This window comes from Oncorhynchus mykiss, chromosome 26 (genome assembly GCF_013265735.2).
Source record: "Oncorhynchus mykiss isolate Arlee chromosome 26, USDA_OmykA_1.1, whole genome shotgun sequence".
Lineage (NCBI taxonomy): Eukaryota > Metazoa > Chordata > Actinopteri > Salmoniformes > Salmonidae > Oncorhynchus > Oncorhynchus mykiss.
Window position 1 is genome coordinate 16377920 of NC_048590.1, and position 22416 is coordinate 16400335.

At 41.7% G+C, this 22416-nt stretch overlaps 1 protein-coding gene across 4 annotated transcripts in view; it reads left to right on the forward strand.

Annotated features, from left to right (window-relative positions):
• The window catches only part of LOC110506293 (tetraspanin-4), a 110883-nt gene extending 92628 nt beyond the window's left edge, over nt 1-18255 (forward strand). For all 4 annotated transcript variants that reach the window (XM_021585758.2, XM_021585759.2, XM_036963743.1 and 1 more), the window contains 4 exons: nt 5562-5663; nt 11765-11896; nt 13942-14025; nt 17542-18255. In XM_021585758.2, coding sequence (XP_021441433.1) covers nt 5562-5663; nt 11765-11896; nt 13942-14025; nt 17542-17610 — 387 coding nt within the window. In that variant the 3' untranslated portion in view covers nt 17611-18255. The remainder of the gene's footprint in view (nt 1-5561; nt 5664-11764; nt 11897-13941; nt 14026-17541) is intronic.
• Nucleotides 18256-22416: the final 4161 nt, after the last annotated feature.

Consider the following 22416-nt stretch of genomic DNA (forward strand, 5'->3'; position numbering starts at 1 on the left):
TCTTATTTACAATGACGGCCTACACCGGCCAAACCTGGACAACGCTGAGCCAATTGTGCACCGCCCTACGAGACTCCCAATCACGGCCTGTTGTGATACAGCCTGGATTCGAACCAGGGTGTCTGTAGTGACGCCTCTAGCACTGAGATGCAGTGCCCTAGACCGCTGCACCACACGGGAGCCCCATAAGCCAGAAGGAGAGTCGTGTACAAACCGTCGGGTAGGAAAACAGTCTAATTCAATATTGCAATCAGGTTGAGATAAAACCATAATACAAGAACTAGAAAGGAGCAAAGCAGCATTGAGGAAAATAGGCTGTGGATAACAAAACGTGAACAGCTTCTGTCAATGTTTTCCTATGAATACATATGAATACATTTGAATGAACATACGGAATTAAGGGGAATGACTCCAGAGAGAATAGAATCCAAAAAAAGGCCCCATTTTGACACTATTCACCCCTTGCAGGGAGCTATCACAGACGAGCATAGATAAGCAGTTTGCCATTTTGGGACGATGCACAGAGCCTTTCCCGTCTCTTCATATTTCCTGATTCCTTGTCCAATAAACATGTCTTAAGTACAGTGCATTCGGAAAGTATTCAGACCCCTAGACTTTTTCCACATTTTGTTACATTTGAGCCTTATTCTAAAATGTATTAAATAGACATCCCCCCCCCCCCCCCCCCCCATCAATCTACCCACAATACCCCATAATGACAAAGAGAAAACAGGTTTAGAAATGTTAGCTCATTTATTAAAATAAAAACAGAAATAACTTACTAAGTATTCAAACCCTTTGCTATGAGACTCGAAATTGAGCTCAGGGGCATCCTGTTTCCATTGATCATCCTTGAGATGTTTCGACAACTTGATTGAAGTCCACCTAAGGTAAATGCAATTGATTGGACATGATTTGGAAAGGCACACACCTGTCTAGAAAGGTCCCACAGTTGACAGTGCATGTCAGAGTAAAAACCAAGCCATGAGTTCAAAGGAATTGTCCGGAGAGCTCCGAGACAGAATTGTGTCGAGGCACAGATCTGGGGAAGTGAACCAAAATATTTCTGCAGCATTGAAGGTCCCCAAGAACACAGTGGCCTCCATTCTTTAAAAAAAAAAAATTACCCCCTTTTTCATGGTATCCAATTGTTTTAGTAGCTACTATCTTGTCTCATCGAGAGACAAAGGTTGAAAGTCATGCGTCCTCCGATACACAACCCAACCAAGCCGCACTGCTTCTTAACGCAGCGCGCATCCAACCCAGAAGCCAGCCGCACCAATGTGTCGGAGGAAACACCGTGCACCTGGCAACCTTGGTTAGCGTGCACTGCGCCCGGCCCGCCACAGGAGTCGCTGGTGCGCGATGAGTCAAGGATATCCCTACCGGCTGAGCCCTCCCTAACCCGGACGGCGCTGGGCCGGACGAAACTGAGCAATCAGGGGAGAAGGGCCTTGGTCAGGGAGGTGACCAAGAACCCGATGGCCACTCTGACAGAGCTCCAGAGTTTCTCTTTGGAGATGGGAGAACCTTCCAGAAAGACAGCTATCTCTGCAGCACTCCACTAATCAGGCGTTTATGGTAGTGGCCAGACGTAAGCCACTCCTCAGCAAACAGCACACGACAGCTCTTTAGGTGCCAAAAGGCACCTAAAGGGCTCTCAGACCATGAGAAACAAAATGATCTGGTCTGATGAAACCAAGATTGAACTCATGGGCCTGAATGCCAAGCGTCACGTCTGGAGGAAACCTGGCACCATCCATACGGTGAAGCATGGTGCAGCAGGTAGCCTAGTGGTTAGAGTGTTGGACTAGTAACTGAAAGGTTGCAAGATCAAATCCCCGAGCTGACAAGGTAAAAATCTGTTGTTAACGGTTAACCCACTGTTCCTAGGACGTCATTGAAAATAAGAATCTGTTCTTAACTGACTTGCATAGTAAAATAAATAAATAAATGGTGGTGGCAGCATCATGCTGTGGGGATGTTTTTCAGCTGCAGTGACTGAGAGAATAGTCAGGATAAAGGGAAATATTAACGGAGCAAAGTACAGAGATCCTTGTTGAAAACCTGCTCAGGGCCTCAGACTGGGGCGAAGGTTCACCTTCCAACAGGACAATGACCCTAAGCACACAGCCAAGATAACGCAGGAGTGGCTTCGGGACAAGTCTCTGAATGTCCTTGAGTGGCCCAGCCAGAACATCTCTGGAGAGACCTGAAAATAGCTGTGCAGCGATGCTCCCCATCCAACCTGACAGAGCTTGAGAGGATCTGCAGAGAAGAATGGTAGAAACTCCCCAAATACAAGTGTGCCAGGCTTGTAGCGTCATACCCAAGACGACTCCAGACTGTAATTCCCCGAGGTAATTCTTACCAAAGGGGCTTCAACAAAGTACTGAGCTCTGTCAGGGTATGAATACTTTTTATTCATACCCTTTTTATATTATTTTTAAGTTTTTTTTTCTGACAACCTGTTTTTTCTTTACGGGGTATTGTGTGTAGATTGAGAAGTGGGACAAAACAATTGAATCAATTTTAGAAAATGGCTGTAACGTAACAAAATATGAAAAAAGTCAAGGGGTGTGAATATTTTCTGAATATAATGTCTGAAATAAAACTTTGTTTTCTCCTCTCCCCTCACTGCACTGACTGGAAAAGCTTTGCCAGTTGCTGAAAAATGATTCAAAATCCTTCCTTGAATCTCTAATCTTATATGGCAGGTTTAGCTGTCTTGTGGTGACCCGGCATATTATGAGTCAGTGTGTTCCAAGGCAATACACAGAGGATATGCTCATGTCTCTCCCCCTACTGTATTTAAAGCCCCCTTTCCTTTCAATTATCTCTCACTTTCTATGTTTCTTCCTGACTTGAGAGAAAATGTATATGTTTGTCTGTAGTGCTGGTTTCACTGGAAAGATACTTCTTTCACAAGTTCTCTCCTTCTGTTGACCTGATGCCATGAATGACGTCATTTGAGCGTTTTTTCTTTTTATTGAAATGGAATTTACCCCGCCTACGACAATGCGTTTTCTACCCACATAATGTAAACTTTGTTTATGTTTAATTTCAGGTCGCAGCTGCAAAAGCAGTGAATTATGGTCTTCCGTATTGTTTTGGGGGATTTTTTGTGTACCTTATCTTATGCTGCCTCTGCTATTAAAACTTCTTATGGCTGAGATCCCGCTAACGGGATTGATATGACAACAGCCAGTGATAGTGCAGGGCGCCAAATTCAAATAACAGAAATATCATAATTAAAATTCCTCAAAACATACAAGTATTTTACACCATTTTAAAAGATCCACTTCTTGTTAATCCCACCACAGTGTCCGATTTCAAATAGGCTTTACAGCGAAAGCACCACAAACGATTGTTAGGTGAGTGCCTATTCACAGAAAAACACAGCCATTTTTCCAGCCAAAGAGAGGAGTCACAAAAAGCACAAATAGTGAGAAATTAATCACTAACCTTTGATGATCTTCATCAGATGACACTCATAGGACTTCATGTTACACAATACATGTATGTTTTGTTCGATAAAGTTCATATTTATATAAAACAATCTCAGTATAAATTGGCGTGTTATGTTCAGTAGTTCCAAAAACATCCAGTGATTTTGCAGAGAGCCACATCAATTTACAGAAATACTCATCATAAATGTTGATGAAAATACAAGTATTACACATGGAACTTTAGGTAAACTTCTCCTTAATGCAACCGCTGTGTCAGATTTCAAAAAAGCTTTATCGAAAAAGCAAACCATGCAATAATCTGAGTACGGCGCTCAGAGACCAAAACAAGCCAAACAGATATCCGCCATGTTGTGTAGTCAACAGAAGTCAGAAATAGCGTTATAAATATTAACTTACCTTTGATGATCTTCATCAGAATGCACTCCCAGGAATCACACAATAAATGTTTGATTTGTTCGATAAAGTTCATAATTTATGTCCAAATGCCTCCTTTATGTTAGCACGTTCAGCCCAGTAATCCAAATTCATGACACGCAAGCAGATGAGCAGACGAAAAGTCAAAAAGTTCCATTACAGTCCGTAGAAACATGTCAAACGATGCATAGAATCAATCTTTAGGATGTTTTTAACATAAATCTTCAATAATGTTCCAACCGGAGAATTCCTTTGTCTGTAGAAATGCAATGGAACAGAGCTCGCTCTCACGTGAACGAGCGTCACCAGCTCGTGGCTCTCTGGCAGACCTCTGACTCATTCCCCTCTCATTCGCCCCCATGTCACAGTACAAGCCTCAAACAAGGTTCTAAAGACTGTTGACATCTAGTGGAAGCCTTAGGAAGTGCAATATGACCAATTTCCCACTGTATCCCACTGTTCCAACCAGATTTCCCACTTCCTGGTGGATTTTTTCTCAGGTTTTTGCCTGCCATATGAGTTCTGTTATACTCAGACATCATTCAAACAGTTTTAGAAACTTCAGAGTGTTATCTATCCAAATATACTAATAATATGCATATCTTAGCTTCTGGGCCTGAGTAGCAGGCCATTTACTCCGGGCACCTTATTCATCCAAGCTACTCAATACTGCCCCCCAGCCATAAGAAGTTAATTTATTTCCTGCTCTCTCTCCCATTCTCTCTCCCTCTTTTCTCTCTATCCCATTATCTTGCTCTCTCTGCGCTTCACCTATGCTCTCTCTCTCTCCTTCTAAGTAATTGATGCCTCCCTCCTTACCTTGCCTGGTGTAGTCAAGGAGGCGACGGCAGTCCCAAGGTCAACATTGATACCGAGCTAACAGTGAAACAGCAGTTCACACTCCCTACTAATGAGAGTCTATTAGGCTCAGCTTGAAAAGTCAAACTTTGAGTAGAAGTTTAAAAAAATATCAGATTTCACCAGACATATTTGATCATGCATTTTTTTAAAGTTACAGCAGTGTCATCAGAGGCATGATTGGAAGTCTGAGACAGTATCTGCTCAGGGCCATATTCTGACTTGAGATAGCACTAAACTCAAATTTGTCTCCCATTAACGTCAATTAATGACACAAAAGTCAGAGTTAAGTTGCTCCTGTTATTTTCAGAAAGGGAATACAAGACAAGTACAAAGCTAAACTAATGACATTGTTTTTTAGTAACTTCCCCTGAAGGCCTTACCCATGCTCTTTGATCCTTTGTGTTACCTTTGTGTTTTACATTGTACCAGTATATTATATTGCTCAGAAAAATATCAGGTGTAGAGTCTATTACTCATGCTACATTGTGGCTGTGTTGAAACGGATGTAAACAGATGTGATTTAGTCGAGTGGGAAAACCCCTTTGACAGTGGGTTGAACAGACCACTGAGGGTATCAGCCTGTAGCCCTCTACACAAACATGCCAAAAGACTACATTACTCTCCTGGCACAGTTTTTGAGAGAGCAATGGCGATCAATCAGATTGATATCTTGTTTGTTGACTGTCTGAATGTGTAAATAAGGTTAAGTCATGTGTTTCGGAGACAGAGCCAGAATTTGTGTGTGTGTGTGTGTGTTTTGCATGAGTAAGAAGGTTTATGTCTTCACCTTGATGTCTTTGTGTGTCTTGTATCCAGATTGATCACTATGCCCAGAGGGATTTGAAGAGGGGACTCCAGCTCTTTGGCACCGAGGGCAACGTGGGCTTGACCAACGCTTGGATGATCGTACAAACGGATGTAAGTCCTTAAGCAGAGTGTTTGTGTGTGTGTGTATGTACACAAGATGGCACCGATAGAGATGCAGTTTTGTTTCTAGTCCTTAGGAAACTGTACAGTATTTCGTTTTTTAAATGTATTATTTTCATACATTGTTAGCACAGAAAACTCTCAGCTTTCACGCTTCAAGATTGCTTCAATCACGTAGACTGGAATATGTTCCGGGTAGCCTCAGAAAATAACATTGACGTACATGCGGACTCAGTGAGCAAGTTTATAAGGAAGTGGATAGGAGATGAAAGCACGTACCACCGCATTTAATCATGGCAAGGTGACTGGAAACATGGCCGAATACAAACAATGTAGTTATTCCCTCAGGAAGGCAATCAAAACAAGCAAAGTATCAGTATAGAGACAAAGTGGAGTCACAATTCAATGGCTCAAACACGAGACGTATGTGGCAGGGTCTACAGACAATCACGTATTACAAAAAGGATACCAGCCCCATCGCGGATATCGACGTCTTGCTTACAGACAAATTAAACAACTTCTTTGGGCGCTTTGAGTGTATTACAGTGCCACCAACGCGGCCCGCTACCAAAGACCTTGGGCTCTCCTCCTCCGTGGCCGACGTGAAAAAAACATTTAAACGTGTTAACCCTTGCAGGGCTGCCGGCCCAGACGGCATCCCTTGCCGCGTCCTAAATGCATGCACAGACATATTAAATCAATCCCTGTCTGCTGTCCCTACATGCTTAAAGATGGCCACCATTGTTCCTGTTCCCAAGAAAGCGAAGGTAACTGAACTAAATGACCATCATGAAGTGCTTTGAGACTAGTTAAGGATCATATCACCTCCACCCTACCTGTCACCCTAGACCCACTCCAATTTGCTTAACGCCCCAATAGGTCCACAGACGATGAAATCACCATCACACTGCACACTGCACTAACCCATCTGGACAAGAGGAATACCTATGTACGGATGCTGTTCATTGACTACCGTTTAGCATTCAACACCATAGTACATGCCAAACTCATCCTTTAAGCTTGAGACCCTGGGCCTCAACCCCGTCCTGTGCAATTGGGTCCTGGACTTCCTGACGGGCTGCCCCCAGGTGGTGAAGGTAGGAAACAACATCTCCACTCCGCTGATCCTTAACACTGGGGCCCCACAAGGGTACGTTCTCAGCCCTCCTGTACTCCCTGTTCACCCACAACTACGTGGCCATGCACAACTCCAACTCAATAATCAAGTTGCAGACGACACAACAGTAGTGGGCTTGATTACCAACAACGACGAGGTGAGGTCCATCGGACTGTGGTGTCTGGAAAATAACCTCTCACTCAATGTCAGCAAAACAAAAGAGATGTTTGTGGACTTCAGGAAACAGCAAAGGGACCCTATCCACATCGATGGGACGGCAGTGGAAATTTTAAGTTTCTCGTGTACATATCACCAAGAAACTGAAATGGTCTACGCACACAGATAGTGTGGTGAAGGCGCAACAGCGCCTCTTCAACCTCAGGAGGCGGAAAAAATGTGGCTTGTTACTGAAAACCCTCACTAACTTTTACAGGTGCACAATAGAGAGCATCCTGTTGAGCTGCATCAACGCCTGGTATGGCAAAAGCACCACCCACAACCGCAGGGTTCTCCAGAGGGTGGTGCGATCTGCACAACGCATCACCGGGGGCAAACTACCTGCCCTCCAGGACACCTACAACACCCGACGTCACTGGAAGGCCAAAAAGACAATCAAGGACAATAACCACCCGAGCCACTGTCTGTTCACCCCACTTCCATCCAGAAGGTGAGGTCAGTACAGGTGCATCAAAGCTGGGACAGAGAGATTGAAAAACAGCTTCTATCTCAAGGCTATCATATTGTTAAACAGCCACCACAAGCACAGCGGCGGCTGCCTACCTACAGACTTGAAATCATTGGTCAGTTAAATAATGCCACTTGAAGAATGTTTACATATCTCTCCTTACTCATCTTATATGTACAGTTGAAGTCGGAAGTTTACATACACTTAGGTTGGAGTCATTAAAACTCGTTTTTCAACCACTCCACAAATTTCTTGTTAACAAACTATAGTTTTGGCAAGTCGGTTAGGACATCTACTTTGTGCATGACGTAAGTCATTTTTCCAACAATTGTTTACAGACAGATTATTTCACTTATAATTCACTGTATCACAAGTTTACATACACTAAATTGACTGTGCCTTTAAACAGCTTGGAAAACACCATGGGACCACGCGCCGTCATACCGCTCAGGAAAGAGACGCGTTCTGCCTCCTAGAGATGAACGTACTTTGGTGCGAAAAGTGCAAATCAATCCCAGGACAACAGCAAAGGACCTTGTGAAGATGCTGGAGGATACAGGCACATAATTATATACAGTGCATTGCGAAAGTATTCGACCTTTTGCCACATTTCAGGCTTCAAACATAAAGATATAAAACTGTATTTTGCGCCACCTTTTGCTGCGATTACAGCTGTAAGTCGCTTTATGGTATGTCTCTATCAGTTTTGCACATCGAGAGACTGACATTTTTTCCCATTCCTCCTTGCAAAACAGCTCGAGCTCAGTGAGGTTGGATGGAGAGCATTTGTGAACAGCAGTTTTCAGTTCTTTCCACAGATTCTCAATTGGATTCAGGTCTGGACTTTGACTTGGCCATTCTAACACCTGGATATGTTTATTTTTGAACCATTCCATTGTAGATTTTGCTTTATGTTTTGGATCATTGTCTTGTTGGAAGACAAATCTCCGTCCCAGTCTCAGGTCTTTTGCAGACTCCATCAGGTTTTCTTCCAGAATGGTCCTGTATTTGGCTCCATCCATCTTCCCATCAATTTTAACCATATTCCCTGTCCCTGCTGAAGAAAAGCAGGCCCAAACCATGATGCTGCCACCACCATGTTTGACAGTGGGGATGGTGTGTTCAGGGTGATGAGCTGTGTTGCTTTTACGCCAAACATAACGTTTTGCATTGTTGCCAAAAAGTTCAATTTTGATTTCATCTGACCAGAGCACCTTCTTCCACATGTTTGGTGTGTCTCCCAGGTGGCTTGTGGCAAACTTTAAACAACACTTTTTATGGATATCTTTAAGAAATGTCTTTCTTCTTGCCACTCTTCCATAAAGGCCAGATTTGTGCAATATACAACTGATTGTTGTCCTATGGACAGAGTCTCCCACCTCAGCTGTAGATCTCTGCAGTTCATCCAGAGTGATCATGGGCCTCTTGGCTGCATCTCTGATCAGTCTTCTCCTTGTATGAGCTGAAAGTTTAGAGGGACGGCCAGGTCTTGGTAGATTTGCAGTGGTCTGATACTCCTTCCATTTCAATATTATCGCTTGCACAGTGCTCCTTGGGATGTTTAAAGCTTGGGAAATCTTTTTGTATCCAAATCCGGCTTTAAACTTCTTCACAACAGTATATCGGACCTGCCTGGTGTGTTCCTTGTTCTTCATGATGCTCTCTGCGCTTTTAACGGACCTCTGAGACTATCACAGTGCAGGTGCATTTATACGGAGACTTGATTACACACAGGTGGATTGTATTTATCATCATTAGTCATTTAGGTCAACATTGGATCATTCAGAGATCCTCACTGAACTTCTGGAGAGTTTGCTGCACTGAAAGTAAAGGGGCTGAATAATTTTGCACGCCCAATTTTTCAGTTTTTGATTTGTTAAAAAAGTTTGAAATATCCAATAAATGTCGTTCCACTTCATGATTGTGTCCCACTTGTTGTTGATTCTTCACAAAAAAATACAGTTTTATATCTTTATGTTTGAAGCCTGAAATGTGGCAAAAGGGGCCGAATACTTTCACAAGGCCCTGTATATCCACAGTCCTATATCGACATAAGCTGAAAGGCCACTCAGCAAGGAACCACTGCTCCAAAACCACCATAAAAAAGCCAGACTACAGTTTGCAACTGCACATGGGGACAAAGATCATACATTTTGGAGAAATGTCTGATGAAACAAAATATAACTGTTTGGCCATAATGACCATAGTTATGTTTGGAGGAAAAAGGGGGAGACTTGCAAGCCGAAGAACATCATCCCAATCGTGAAGCACGGGGGTGGCAGCATCATGTTGTGGGGGTGCTTTGCTGCAGGAGGGACTGGTGCTCTTCACCAAATAGATGGCATCATGAGGTAGAAAAATGATGTGAATATATTAAAGCAACATCATTCAGGAAGTTAAAGCTTGGTCGCAAATGGGTCTTCCAAATGGACAATGGCCCCAGGCATACTTCCAAAGTTGTGGAAAATGGCTTAAGGACAACAAAGTTAAGGTATTGGAGTGGCCATCACAAAGCTCTGACCTCAATCCTATATAACATTTGTGGGCGGAACTGAAAAACCGTGTGCGAGCAAGGAGGCTTACAAACCTGACTCAGTTACATCAGCTCTGTCAGGAGGAATGGGCCAAAATTCACCCAACTTATTGTGGGAAGCTTGTGGAAGGCTACCCAAAACGTTTGACCCAAGTTAAACAATTTAAAGGCAATTCTACCAAATACTAATTGAGTGTATGTAAATGTCTGACCCACTGGGAATGTGATGAAAGAAATAAAAGCTGAAATAAATCACTCTACTATTATTCTGACATTTTACATTCTTAAAATAAAGTGGTGATCCTAACTGGCCTAAGACAGGGAATTTTTACTAGGATTAAATGTCAGGAATTGTGAAAAACTGAGTTTAAATGTATTTTTCTAAGGTGTATGTACATTTCCGACTTCAACTGTATATGCTGTATACTGTATCCTTCACTATTTATTCTTTACTATCTATTGCATCTTAACCGCTCTGTCACTGCTCATCCATATATTTTGTACTTATATATTCCCATTCCTTTACTAGATTGTGTGTATTAGGTTTTGTGGAATTTGTTAGATATTAGGTTTTGTTGTGGAATTGTTCAATATTACTTGTTAGATACTGCTCTTCTGTCGGATCTAGAAGCATAGGCATTTCGTTACACTCGCAATAACATCTGCTAACCATGTGTATGTGACCAATAAAATGTTATTTTATTTGAATAATAACCATAGTTATGTTTGGAGGAAAAAGGGGGAGACTTGCAAGCCGAAGAATGTCAAATGTAAGTCAGCTTGTCCTGCTTAGACTGCCCCATGGTGGTCAACAGTAGAACATTACAGTCTTAAATTAGTCTGGTCCTAGATCGGTTTATGACACTGAATGACAATGGCCATAGGAGTTAGCAAGACAGCACAATCAGATCTGGGGCCAGGCTAGTGTTAAAACCGTTCAAGCTTGGAGAAATACAGTACTGCAGGCTAATTACATTATCATATGTACCACTTCATAGGGACAAGGGATTATACAATCAAACCTGATTCTAACCAATAAGAACAGCCTTCGATTCTTTAAATAGGCTGTCAATCAGTAAGAGGAATGCAAATTGGACTGCACGGCTCCCCGAAGAACAACACTGTTTGTTTCCACACTGACTTTGATGTGCTCGGCTTTGTATTATTCATGACCAAAAATCCAATGCTCAAATCATGGGCAAAGGAAAGTAGGAAACACAAGGTGAGGAAAGTTTATAGAGGAAAGGTTGAACAAAAGGAGCTAATAAAAATGCTGCTGGTGAAAGCTGCCGATAGACTTCAAAAGATACACGATATCAGACTTTGGGCTGTTTATCACAGAAGGGGCCACTTTTACATTACAGAGTCCAGTTTGATTGTTTGTAGTGTGCATTAGTTGTGTGTGTGAGTGTGAGTGAGAGAGACCATGTGTTCAACGTGAAATTCTAGATTGAGTCAAATGTCAAAACCGCAGCAAGAAACGTTCTCATTCCATAAAACCAAGCTGACCCTCTCCACACCCCACTGAATACATTACCACACTGCACAATGTTAATCTAGTTCCAATTCAGTAATGGCCCATTTGGAGTGATGCGGGAGAACTATCTAAAAAATAAAAAAGATGTGACATATGTTTAACATGTCAGTGCCTGAGAACGATCTCCGTTTATGAATCATGCAGAATGGTTTTAGTGTGTAGCATGTTCGGTTTTCCTCTCTGTTCTGTCATTGACATGCAGTGTCCTTGTGTGGTGTAGTTCCGCTGCTGTGGCGTGACCAACCATACGGACTGGTTTGATGTGTACAACGCCAGCCGTGTGCCCGACTCCTGCTGTCTGGAGTACAGCGACAACTGTGGCCTCGAGAACCCAGGGACCTGGTGGACTGCGGTAAGATGCACAGGATAAAAACATGCACGAACAAACACATATGCACACACACACTCTGTCTCTCTGAAATTAATACACACGCGCATGCACACTAGTTCGTTCCCAAATGTTATTCTGTAGTTTTTGGTGCCCAAATGTTTAGAAAAAATTGTCTAAAAGCCTCCCTTGTGACCAACCAGCTAAGCAAAACATTATACTTCGAAAAATCTCAGACAATCCACACAGTCCAGAGGTTTTGTTAAAACCCTACCCACGCTTTGGGAAACACTGCTGTGCTGAGGAGAACTACCTGTTCTCATATTCCTTATGCCTGGGGTAAAAGGCATATTCAAATGTAAGGGGTATTTAATCCCTAAAAGTGTGTGGGGGGGTCTTTGCTGCACAAGTAATAGCACACTTTTAAATGGCAAAACAGACAGTCAAAAATGTATCATAAAGAATAAGGTTTACATCTAGGAGAAAGCTCAGGAATAATTGCATATTTTTTGGGGGGACACATTTAACCCCTTTTTTTGGGGGCACAAAACTACTTCCATACATTCATTCATTTTTTAAACTGGTCCCGGGTTACCTTTAGACTAGTCCCGTGACACTTGTGGGAGTCGTATGGGGGGAAAAAACGGAGAACACCATAGTGGGGTCATAGACCGATTCTCAGGATGCTTCCTGGTCTGACAAACTGAGTAGTATTTCCACAGATATATCTCTAGACAGATTTTGATGTGGATTTGTTTATGTTAATCAACTCTGCGTCTGCGTTGCCACGGGCTAAAATAGAAATCCGTTCTATTTCTGAAGCAGATTGCGCTGCAAGTCCTGCCTCTCCCATCTCCTTATTGGTTTGTAGAAGCAGGTACCCACGTGCCGTCTCCTCATTGGTTATACCCACGTGGGTGACTGAAAGACGAACAAGGTCGGTGGCGGTGATGCACCTAATTTATGAAAGTTGCCAATCGCAATATAAAGTCAAGAGAAGAAAAAGCCTGGAAGGAAGAGAGAACTAGAAACGATTCGGTTGACCGTTTTATGTGTGAATTAATTGTCGGAGTAGAGGACCTTGTGCATTTCAGGTAAAATAACAACTCAACGTTTATATCCCAGGACAAATTAGCAAGCAACAGCAAACTAGCTAAATAGGACAAATTAGCTAGCAAGTGCCCAAATGAACATAATTGGTTCAGAGTTTGTTCTGATATTTTAACCTGCGTGTCGTGATTGCGTTTGGTGTGGGGGGATAAAATACATTTATGTACAATGGTGCATGCGTGCAGCCGGTTTGGGTTCCCTTGTAAGGCGTAAATTATTTCTGCTGTGTACCATGCCAGGCTCATGCACTCTGTGCCAGTCCCATCACTGTCTGCCATTGACTATGCCACTATCTTGAATTATTACAACAACCACTTTGAGGATATATAAACTATTCAAAATTTTTTTTACATTAGGACTTGTAGTTGTCTAGTGGTCCATCATCCTTTTCACTGTGTTACACGTAATGAATGTTGGAAAGGGAGAGTCGGAGAAAGTTTGGTTGACGTCGCCTATGTGTATATCCCGTTCGTGTTGGCCATGAAAAATTCAGCTCACTCACTTGTTTAAATGTTGTCCCAGCACAGAGTGATGGTATCTGCAAGTCACTCCCATCCTTCCGTCCATCGCACTAGATAGGGATGTTATCCCAGGGAACAACAGAGCAGAGTTGGGCGAAATGTGGAAGGCAAGGGACCCACTTAGCTAACATGACAAGGAGATGATTTTCAGAGGAAAAGGCGTGTGTGGGATGCGACACTGTGCTGGCCAGTGTATAAAAGAGTCTGTGGGCCAATACTCTTGTAAGTCTACCAAGACTAGCACCAGATGGAGTGAATGAGGAAACACATTAAAATGTTAGTTTTTGTTTTCTCTAACCTTTCGAGTAAAATCACTTTTTTCTATGGCTGTTCTATTGGCTGAAATGGAATTGATCCCAACCCTGCTGTAGGCTACACTTCGGGGTTTTGTATAATGTGCTTTCAAATATTTGTTTCCATTCTTGTGTGTCTCCACAGCCATGCTACGAACGGGTGAAGGATTGGCTACAAGAGAATCTGGTGGCCCTGTGGATCTTTGCTCTGTGTACGGCACTCACACAGGTACAGACACTGGTGACACCATTGTACGGTTTACAAGCATTTCACTACACCCCCATTAACATCTGCTAAACACGTGTACATTTTATAGAGAGATGTCTATTGACAGGGAACCACAGCATCTTAGCTTGGCACCAGAAGATCGGCATTTTGCTTTTCCGACTTTGACCATTGGTTGTCATTGCTATACACAGACCCCATTCCAAATATCTGCGCATCTGAACGTTTTACGGTAGCTTGCATTGGGGTCAGACAATGGCATGACGACAAAAGTCAGAGGAGTTGGTTAAAAGCACATATTGTATAGATCTGGAACCAGGCTAATATCACTAACAATTGATAAGAAATTAGATGATTTGAAAGTAAGCCACTATTGTTAACTATTACAGTGAATTCCAATTCATGAGGTTGTACCTTTTTATTCTCAATGGAGACTGGCCGTATCTGAATACCCATACTAGCTTATTATGTACTTAAACTGCATGCTGTGTACTCATCGTCGCATAGTAAAAAGTATACAGTATGCCGCGACCGCAACGTAGTGGTGGATCCTGACTGACTGGCTGAGTATTGAACTTCCATCCTCTCAGGCCAGGGGGCACAGCAATGTATGACTTAATGGTTGGATCAGAATCCCCATTATAATCATTGGCCAGTACAGAGAATTAGGTAAAACCACAAGTCCAAATCCCTATTTCCATCTATGGCTAATTTAGGAAAGGGACAATTTTAGTTAGCTAGCTATCCACTGGAGGACAACACAATGATATGCAACAATTCAAGTTTTTCTGTCAATGACGCAAGTTCTCAATGGGATTTGATAGCAGTGATGCCAAGGTGGCTTCCTTTGACACTTTTTTTGGGGGGGGGGGCTTACCTTCGCATTCATGAATACAAGCCACTGAATTAACCAGCCTGATAATTTCCAATTTGATTAATTTCTCTACACTACATAGGCCTACTCAGGCTGGTTTTTGGCAGACTATCACATTTGACCTATACCGTAGCCCATATAGCCATTCTATCCTATTTCAAAGGGACTGAAGACTGAAACAAATAATTTGGTCCCATTTCAACATATTTCTTAGTGAAACCAAAGTGCTGTATCGTATACATTAGCCTAGTACACACACCAAAACTTTTCAAATCAAAAGGCTATTGCACAGAAAAACGCGGACAGATGGGCGCATCGCAAATTCAGAACCGCTGGACAGCAACATAATGAACTAAAGCACTGATCATTGGGAAGGAGTTAAGGCTTGATCCATACATTAAATAATGAAACAGGTAGCCTACAAAACCTAAACAATCCATATGTTCAAAACAAAAAGCCTGATTAACATGACATCAATAACGCAGCCACATCCTGAGCCCGACACACTCAGAAATCAACATGTTTCAGTATTTAGTTTAAAAGCTCTGACGAAGGCCCAGAGAACAAGAAACACTTTATGAGAAAACAGAAATCCATGTTGGGTAAAAAACAATTTTTTAAAAGTTTTTAAATGATGTAGCCTACGATGCAATATTCGTGAACACCACCGCAGTAGCTTCGCTATCGGCATCTTCCAAATTAAGTAGCATAGTTTTGTTGTTTGGTTACTTGACGAGAACTTGGGCTCGTCACTCACAGCGCCCCTCTTCCAATGCATTGTGGGAAAGTGTGCATCGAATTCTACTAGATGATGAGCTGAAATTAGTATAAACATCCTAGATTTTCTTAAATGTACACTACCTACTCCTTCCAGGGTTTTTCTTTATTTTTACTATTTTTGACATTGTAGAATAATAGTGAAGACAATAAATCACAGACAGTGTCACCAACAAAGCACCCCCACACCATCACACCTCCTATGAAACAACACATATGGAATCATGTAGTAACCAAAAAAGTGTTAAACAAATCAAAATATTTTATATTTAAGATTCTTCAAATATCCACCCTTTGCCTTGACAGCTTTGCACACTTGGCATTCTCTCAACCAGCTTCACCTGGAATGCTTTTCCAACAGTCTTGAAGGAGTTCCAACACATGCTGAGCAGTAGTTGGCTGCTTCTACTTCACTTAATTGGGTTGAGGTCAGGTGATTGTGGAGGCCAGGTCATCTGATGCAGCTCTCCATCACTCTCATTATTGGTAAAATAGCCCTTACACAGCCTGGAGGTGTGTTGGAAAACAAATGATAGTCCCACCAAGTGCAAACCAGCACAAACCAGCTGTATTGCTGCAGAATGCTGTGGTAGCCATGCTGGTTAAGTGTGCCTTGAATTCTAAATAAATCACAGACAGTGTCACCAACAAAGCACCCCCACACCATCACACCTCCTTAATGCTTCCCAGTGGGAAATATACATGCCGAGATCATCCGTTCATCCACACCGCGTCTCACAAAGACATGGCAGTTGGAACCAAAAATGTAATGTTCATTGCTTGTGTTTCTTGGCCCAAGCAAGTCTCTTGTTATTATTGGTGTCCTTTAGTAGTGGTTTCTTTGCAGCAATTCGACCATGAAGGCCTGATTTACAGTCTCCTCTGAACAGTTGATGTTGAGGTGCCTGCTACTTGAGCTCTGAAGCATTTATTTTGGCTGCAATTTCTGAAGCTGGTAACTAATGAACTTATCCTCTGTAGCAGAGGTAACTCTGGGTCTTCCATTCCTGTGGCGGTCCTCATGAGAGGCAGTTTCATCATAGCACTTGATGGTTTTTGCGACTGCACTCGAAGAAACCTTCAAAGTTCTTGAAATGTTCCATATTGACTGACCTTCATGTCTTAAAGTAATGATGGACTGTTGTTCCTCTTTGCTTATTTGAGCTGTTCTTGCCATAATATGGACTTAGTCTTTTAACAAATAGGGCTATCTTCTGTATACGACCCCTACCATGTCACAACATAACTGATTGGCTCAAACGCATTAATTGGCTCAAACGCACAAATTAACTTAACAAGACACACCTGTTAATTGAAATGCATTCCAGGTGACTACCTCATGAAGCTGGTTGAGAAAATGCCAAGAGTGTGCAAAGCTGTCATCAAAGCAAAGGGTGGCTATTTGAAAAACCTTAAATATAAAATATATTTTGATTTGTTGAACACTTTTCCGATTACTACATGATTCCATATGTGTTATTTCATAGTTCTGATGTCTTCACTATTATTCTACAATGTAGAAAATAGTACAAATAAAGAAAAACCCTTGAACGAGTAGGTGTTCTAAAACTTTTGACCAGTAGTGTATATACTATAAAACTTTCTATTTCCGCATACTGAGAATGCGTCTGTTCATTTATGTAGCAAATCCCCATAGCTGATTATCAGCTGTTGTCAAAGCCAAAATGAGTATGACATCCGGGCATTTAAAGTAAACTAGATTTCCTGCTATAAAATGTAAAAACATTTGCGTACTCAAACGGCCTACTATTTAGGACGCAAGTACGGGTATTTGGACACGGGCCACTTTATTGATGATGTAGTTGTCTCACACTGATTTTGGTTGTGTATGTCATCCCTTTGTGTAGATTCTGGGTTTGGTGTTCTCTATGACGATGTTCTGCCATGCAGTCAAAGTGGAGACCTTCTACGCCTAGCTTTGCCCCCAAAGGACCCTGGGAATGAGGGCGGCACACACACCCCTCCCACAGACCCTGTCCCTCTACTCTTTCTCAGCGACACCCTCGCAGACCAATCCTCATGTCACATCTTCACAACAACCTGTACTGTTAAACAGCCACAATGCCATATCGGGAGCCGGTGGATGGTTTTTGCTCAATTAAATGTTATTCGCTCATTTTGTGCTCAACGTGTACATGTAATATGTAGAAATACGCATAGAGATGTAATCCTTTTTTTTTTTTTAAAGATGTTTTAAATTATTTTGAATCACTCTATAATCTAAGTGTTTTGAAACGAGAGGAGAGCTAAGGAATGCAGGTCGGGAGTGCATTTAGTTAAACAGGCCATGCAAGTACGAAAGTGCATGGCTCTTATAGTGGTGTTTACTGAATGTTTGGCTTGTCCAAATCGACTTATCCTTGAGGTTTTTTTTCTTCCACCATCAAGAAATACAGTAAATTAGAATCCATTGTAACAGTGAATTCATAATAACTTATTTCATGAACTAGTTAATCTGGAGGGATTTATTACATATAAAGGAATATAAGTATAGCAACTTCAATACTAAGAATGTCTGGATGTTCACAAAACCCATTAAATTAGACAATGGTCCCAAGGCCCATCTCGAGTGTTGCACAGAACAAAACCAACGAGTCATCCTAGGTACTAAAATGTCTCGATCTCGCTGTCACAGACTCTGTCAAGATCCTCGTCAACGTCTCCCTGCTGTGGCCTAGGGGCATTTCTTTTTCACAGTTCTCATCAATGTTATTACTTTCACATTGACCCTAACTTCTGTGTGACCCCATGAATAACCATTCCTTTTTTCCCCATGTCTACAGTCATTTAGCTATTTCTAGCTTGGTAGATCAGTCTTCCATACCAAATGCATGAGAACATCAGAAAACTCCAAAAACAACGTATGATTAGAAATGTGTTTGTGGTCACAACCGGCCGTGATCGGGACAATTGGCCTAGCGTCTCAACGTCAACAGTGAAGAGGCAACTCCGGGATGCTGGCCTTCTAGGCAGAGTTCCTCTGTCCCGTGTCTGTGTTAATCTTTTCTTTTTATTGGCCAGTCTGAGATATGGCTTTTTCTTTGCAACTCTGCCTAGAAAGCCAGCATCCCGGAGTCGCCTCTTCACTGTTGACGTTGAGACTGGTGTTTTGCGGGTACCATTTAATGAAGCTGCCAGTTGAGGACTTGTGAGGCGTCTTTCTCAAACTAGACACTCTAATGTACTTGTCCTCTTGCTCAGTTGTGCACCGGGGCCTCCCACTGCTCTTTCTATTCTGGTTACAGACAAGTTTGTGTTGTTCTGTGAAGGGAGTAGTACACAGCGTTATACCAGATCTTCAGTTTCTTGTCAATTTCTAGCATGGAATAGCCTTCATTTCTCAGAACAAGAACAGACTGAGTTTCAGAAGAAAGTCTTTGTTTCTGGCCATTTTGAGCCTGTACCCACATGCTGACACTCCAGATACTTAACTAGTCTTAAGAAGACCAGTTTCATTGCTTCTTTAACAACAGTGTTCAGCTGTGCTAATATAATTACAAAAGGGTTTTCTAATGACCAATTAGCCTGTTAGCTAATCCAAGTTTAGCATTTTAAATGTGGCATTGGATGCTGATAATGGGCCTCTGTACGTAGATATTCCATTAAAAGTCAGCCGTTTCCAGCTACAATACAACATTAACAATGTCTACACTGCATTTCTGATCAATTTGATGTTAAGGGACCAAATGTTTTGCTTTTCTTTCAAAAACAAGGACATTTCTAAGTTTTATATATATATATATATATATATATAAAAATCTCACACACACACACACACACAAACAAAACAAGTATATGGGGGATTGGAAATGATGCAGACAATTACATTGATGGAAGCTACAATATTAAACCTGATCTACCCCCCCCCCAAAAAAAAACTACAACAAAAAATGGGAAAACCTCCTACGTCTTCAGATGCTACAGTTAAATACTAGCCAGTGGAAGGTAACAGGTCTATTTCCTGTCCACCTCAACATTTTTGACTGGACAGGCGTGCACGCACACACACACGCATGCATGCACACACACGTAGGGGAGAAAATATTAGAGTTAGAATATTTTTTTTAGCAACATACATATCTCTACATTTCCAGGGGTTAACTATAACAATGTCTTCAATGGTAAAAATTAATAGACAAATTAATATAGCCTATTTTATATTAGCATTCAAAAGTATGAATTATAATTTTTTCCCCCTCATTTTTCTAAGGTATTATTTATACATAATTTTGCAGAATGAAATTAGGTGCACCATCTCATGTTAAGGTGTCCAAATAAAATAAACAAAAAACAATACTTTGTAACAATAATAGTAAGGCAACTTAACGTAATTTAAAACCTAAATAGCATAAAAATGTTATGTACAACTACTAACAGGCCTAAAACAAATAAAAAAATACTGCTAAACTACTAATAAAATGAATAAACTTAAGTACCTATAATATATAGCCTACATGCAAACATATTTATAAATATCTTATCTAGGGTGTAGTAAGTTATAACACGCTTTGGTGATTACATTTCACTTCCTTAAGTTAAACTATATTTTCGTTCAAATTAAACAAAAAAACTAAAAGTGAGTTACAATTCAATTAAATCTGTCAATTAAAATAAATTCATTAGGCACTAATCTATGGATTCCACGACTGGGTATACAGATATGCATCTGTTGGTCAAAGATACTGTACCTTAAAAAAAAGGTGGATCCGAAAACCAGTCAGTATCTGTGACCACAATTTGCCTCATTCAGCGCAACGTCTCCTTTGCATAGTGTTGATCAGGCTGTTGATTGTGACCTGTGGAATGTTGTCCCACTCCTCTTCAATGGCAAAGTTGCTGGATATTGGCAGGAACTGGAACACGCTGTCATACATGGCAATCCAGAGCATCCCAAACATGCTCAATGGGTGACATGTCTGGTGAGTATGCAGGCCATGGAAGAACTGGGAAATGTTCAGCTTCTAGGAATTGTGTACAGGTCCTTGCGATGTGGTGCCGTGCATTATGCTGAAACATGAGGTGATGGCGGCGGATGAATGGCACGACTATGGGCCTCAGGATCTCATCACAGTATCTCTGTGCATTAAAATTGCCATTGCTCATGAAATCAACACTTTACATTTTGCTTTTATATTTTTGTTCAGTATACACTGCATGACCACCAAACTGCAGCACGCTTAAACCTCCCCCAGTCACTACAGGCACCCTAAAGGTTATACTAAAATGTTTCACATATCAAAAGGGCTGTATGTTATTTCCTTTGAACAAATGTCCACACATGCTTTTCTCCCCCCTACTCTCGCCACCTTTTGGAGACCTCCGCTATTGCGCCTCGAGTTCATCATAGACCTACTTTCTGCAAACCTCTCCCTCCACTCAGCGGATCCATAATTCATTCCCATGTTCGCTTGCGTTCTCCTTTCCCGCACTTGACCAATAAAACATACACGTGCGCTCGCGGTCATTCTCTTTCACCTCTCCACTCCCTCGTTTTTGCGTCTCTGAAGCCGCTGACAGTTAATGAAACATTAAAGACGGAGAGCTGACTCGGAGTGCAAACACGACAATGGTTGAACTGGAGATATTTCACAGATATTTCACAGTCTACGAAGATGTGTCTGTACGAAGATGATTGGCCTGGGAGTACATCCGTGGTATTGTCCTGGAGACTGAGGTCATCTAGTAGAGTTGCTTTCTCAATTGTTTTGTCATTATTCGTTAATTACAACTACTTAATTTGTAAAAATGTAGTATAGCCCTAAACTACACAGCTCTGTTCCTGCTGCATGCAGATTTCCATCATTGATTTTTATAGGGACTGATTTCCACATTGGAAACAGTGGTGCACACTCTCCGGCCAATCACAATACAGTACCAATTAAGTACCAGATAGAAACTAAAGTCAGGTGCACGTTCAGCAGGACTCACAATTTTGGAAGATAGACATATGTTATCTAGGACAAACATGCCTCTGACACGACGAGGAATCATGTCGGCTCTATTCGTGGCATTTCTATCGACAACGTTTGGCAACTGAACGTGGTGCAGCCCTTGTTGGACTTAAGGGCCTGAGTTCTGCACCCCTGCTATAGAATAATGACATTTCCAAATTAAGGCTTTAACCGGCAGATTATCTTATTGTCAAAATGTATATATTGCCATGGCTGAATTTCTGTAGTTTAATGCTTCCCTTGTCTCCCCCTTCTGGCTCTTGGGATAAAATCCAGAGTGTGGTTTCAAAATGTATATGGCAAGGTAAGCGAAATCAAATTAACAAACTTACAAAGAGGGAAATACATAGGAGGACTATCCATACCAAACGTTCAATTGTATTTCCAGGCACTAGCATTTTGTCCCATCCTAAATGTGTTTCGACATGATTCTTCTGCCCCCCACTGGCTTGAGTATGGAGAGAAATATGATGTCTCTCCTATTGCAATGGATATATCCCTAAAACAATGTTAACCTACATTTTGGTCCTATTATTGCTCACACAATTTCTATTTGGCACAAAATAGCAAAACAATGTAACTGGGAAACGAAATGGCATGCCCATATTCAATAATGCTTTGCAATGTGGAAGGCAGCCTTTTGCACCCCCCCCCCCCCCCCCCCCCCCCCCATTTATCTGGGCTTCCAAAAGGACTGATCACTATTATATATATATATATTTATATTTTTTAAGTTTGGAAAGCTCATATTCTGAGCTAGCCATTAAAAAA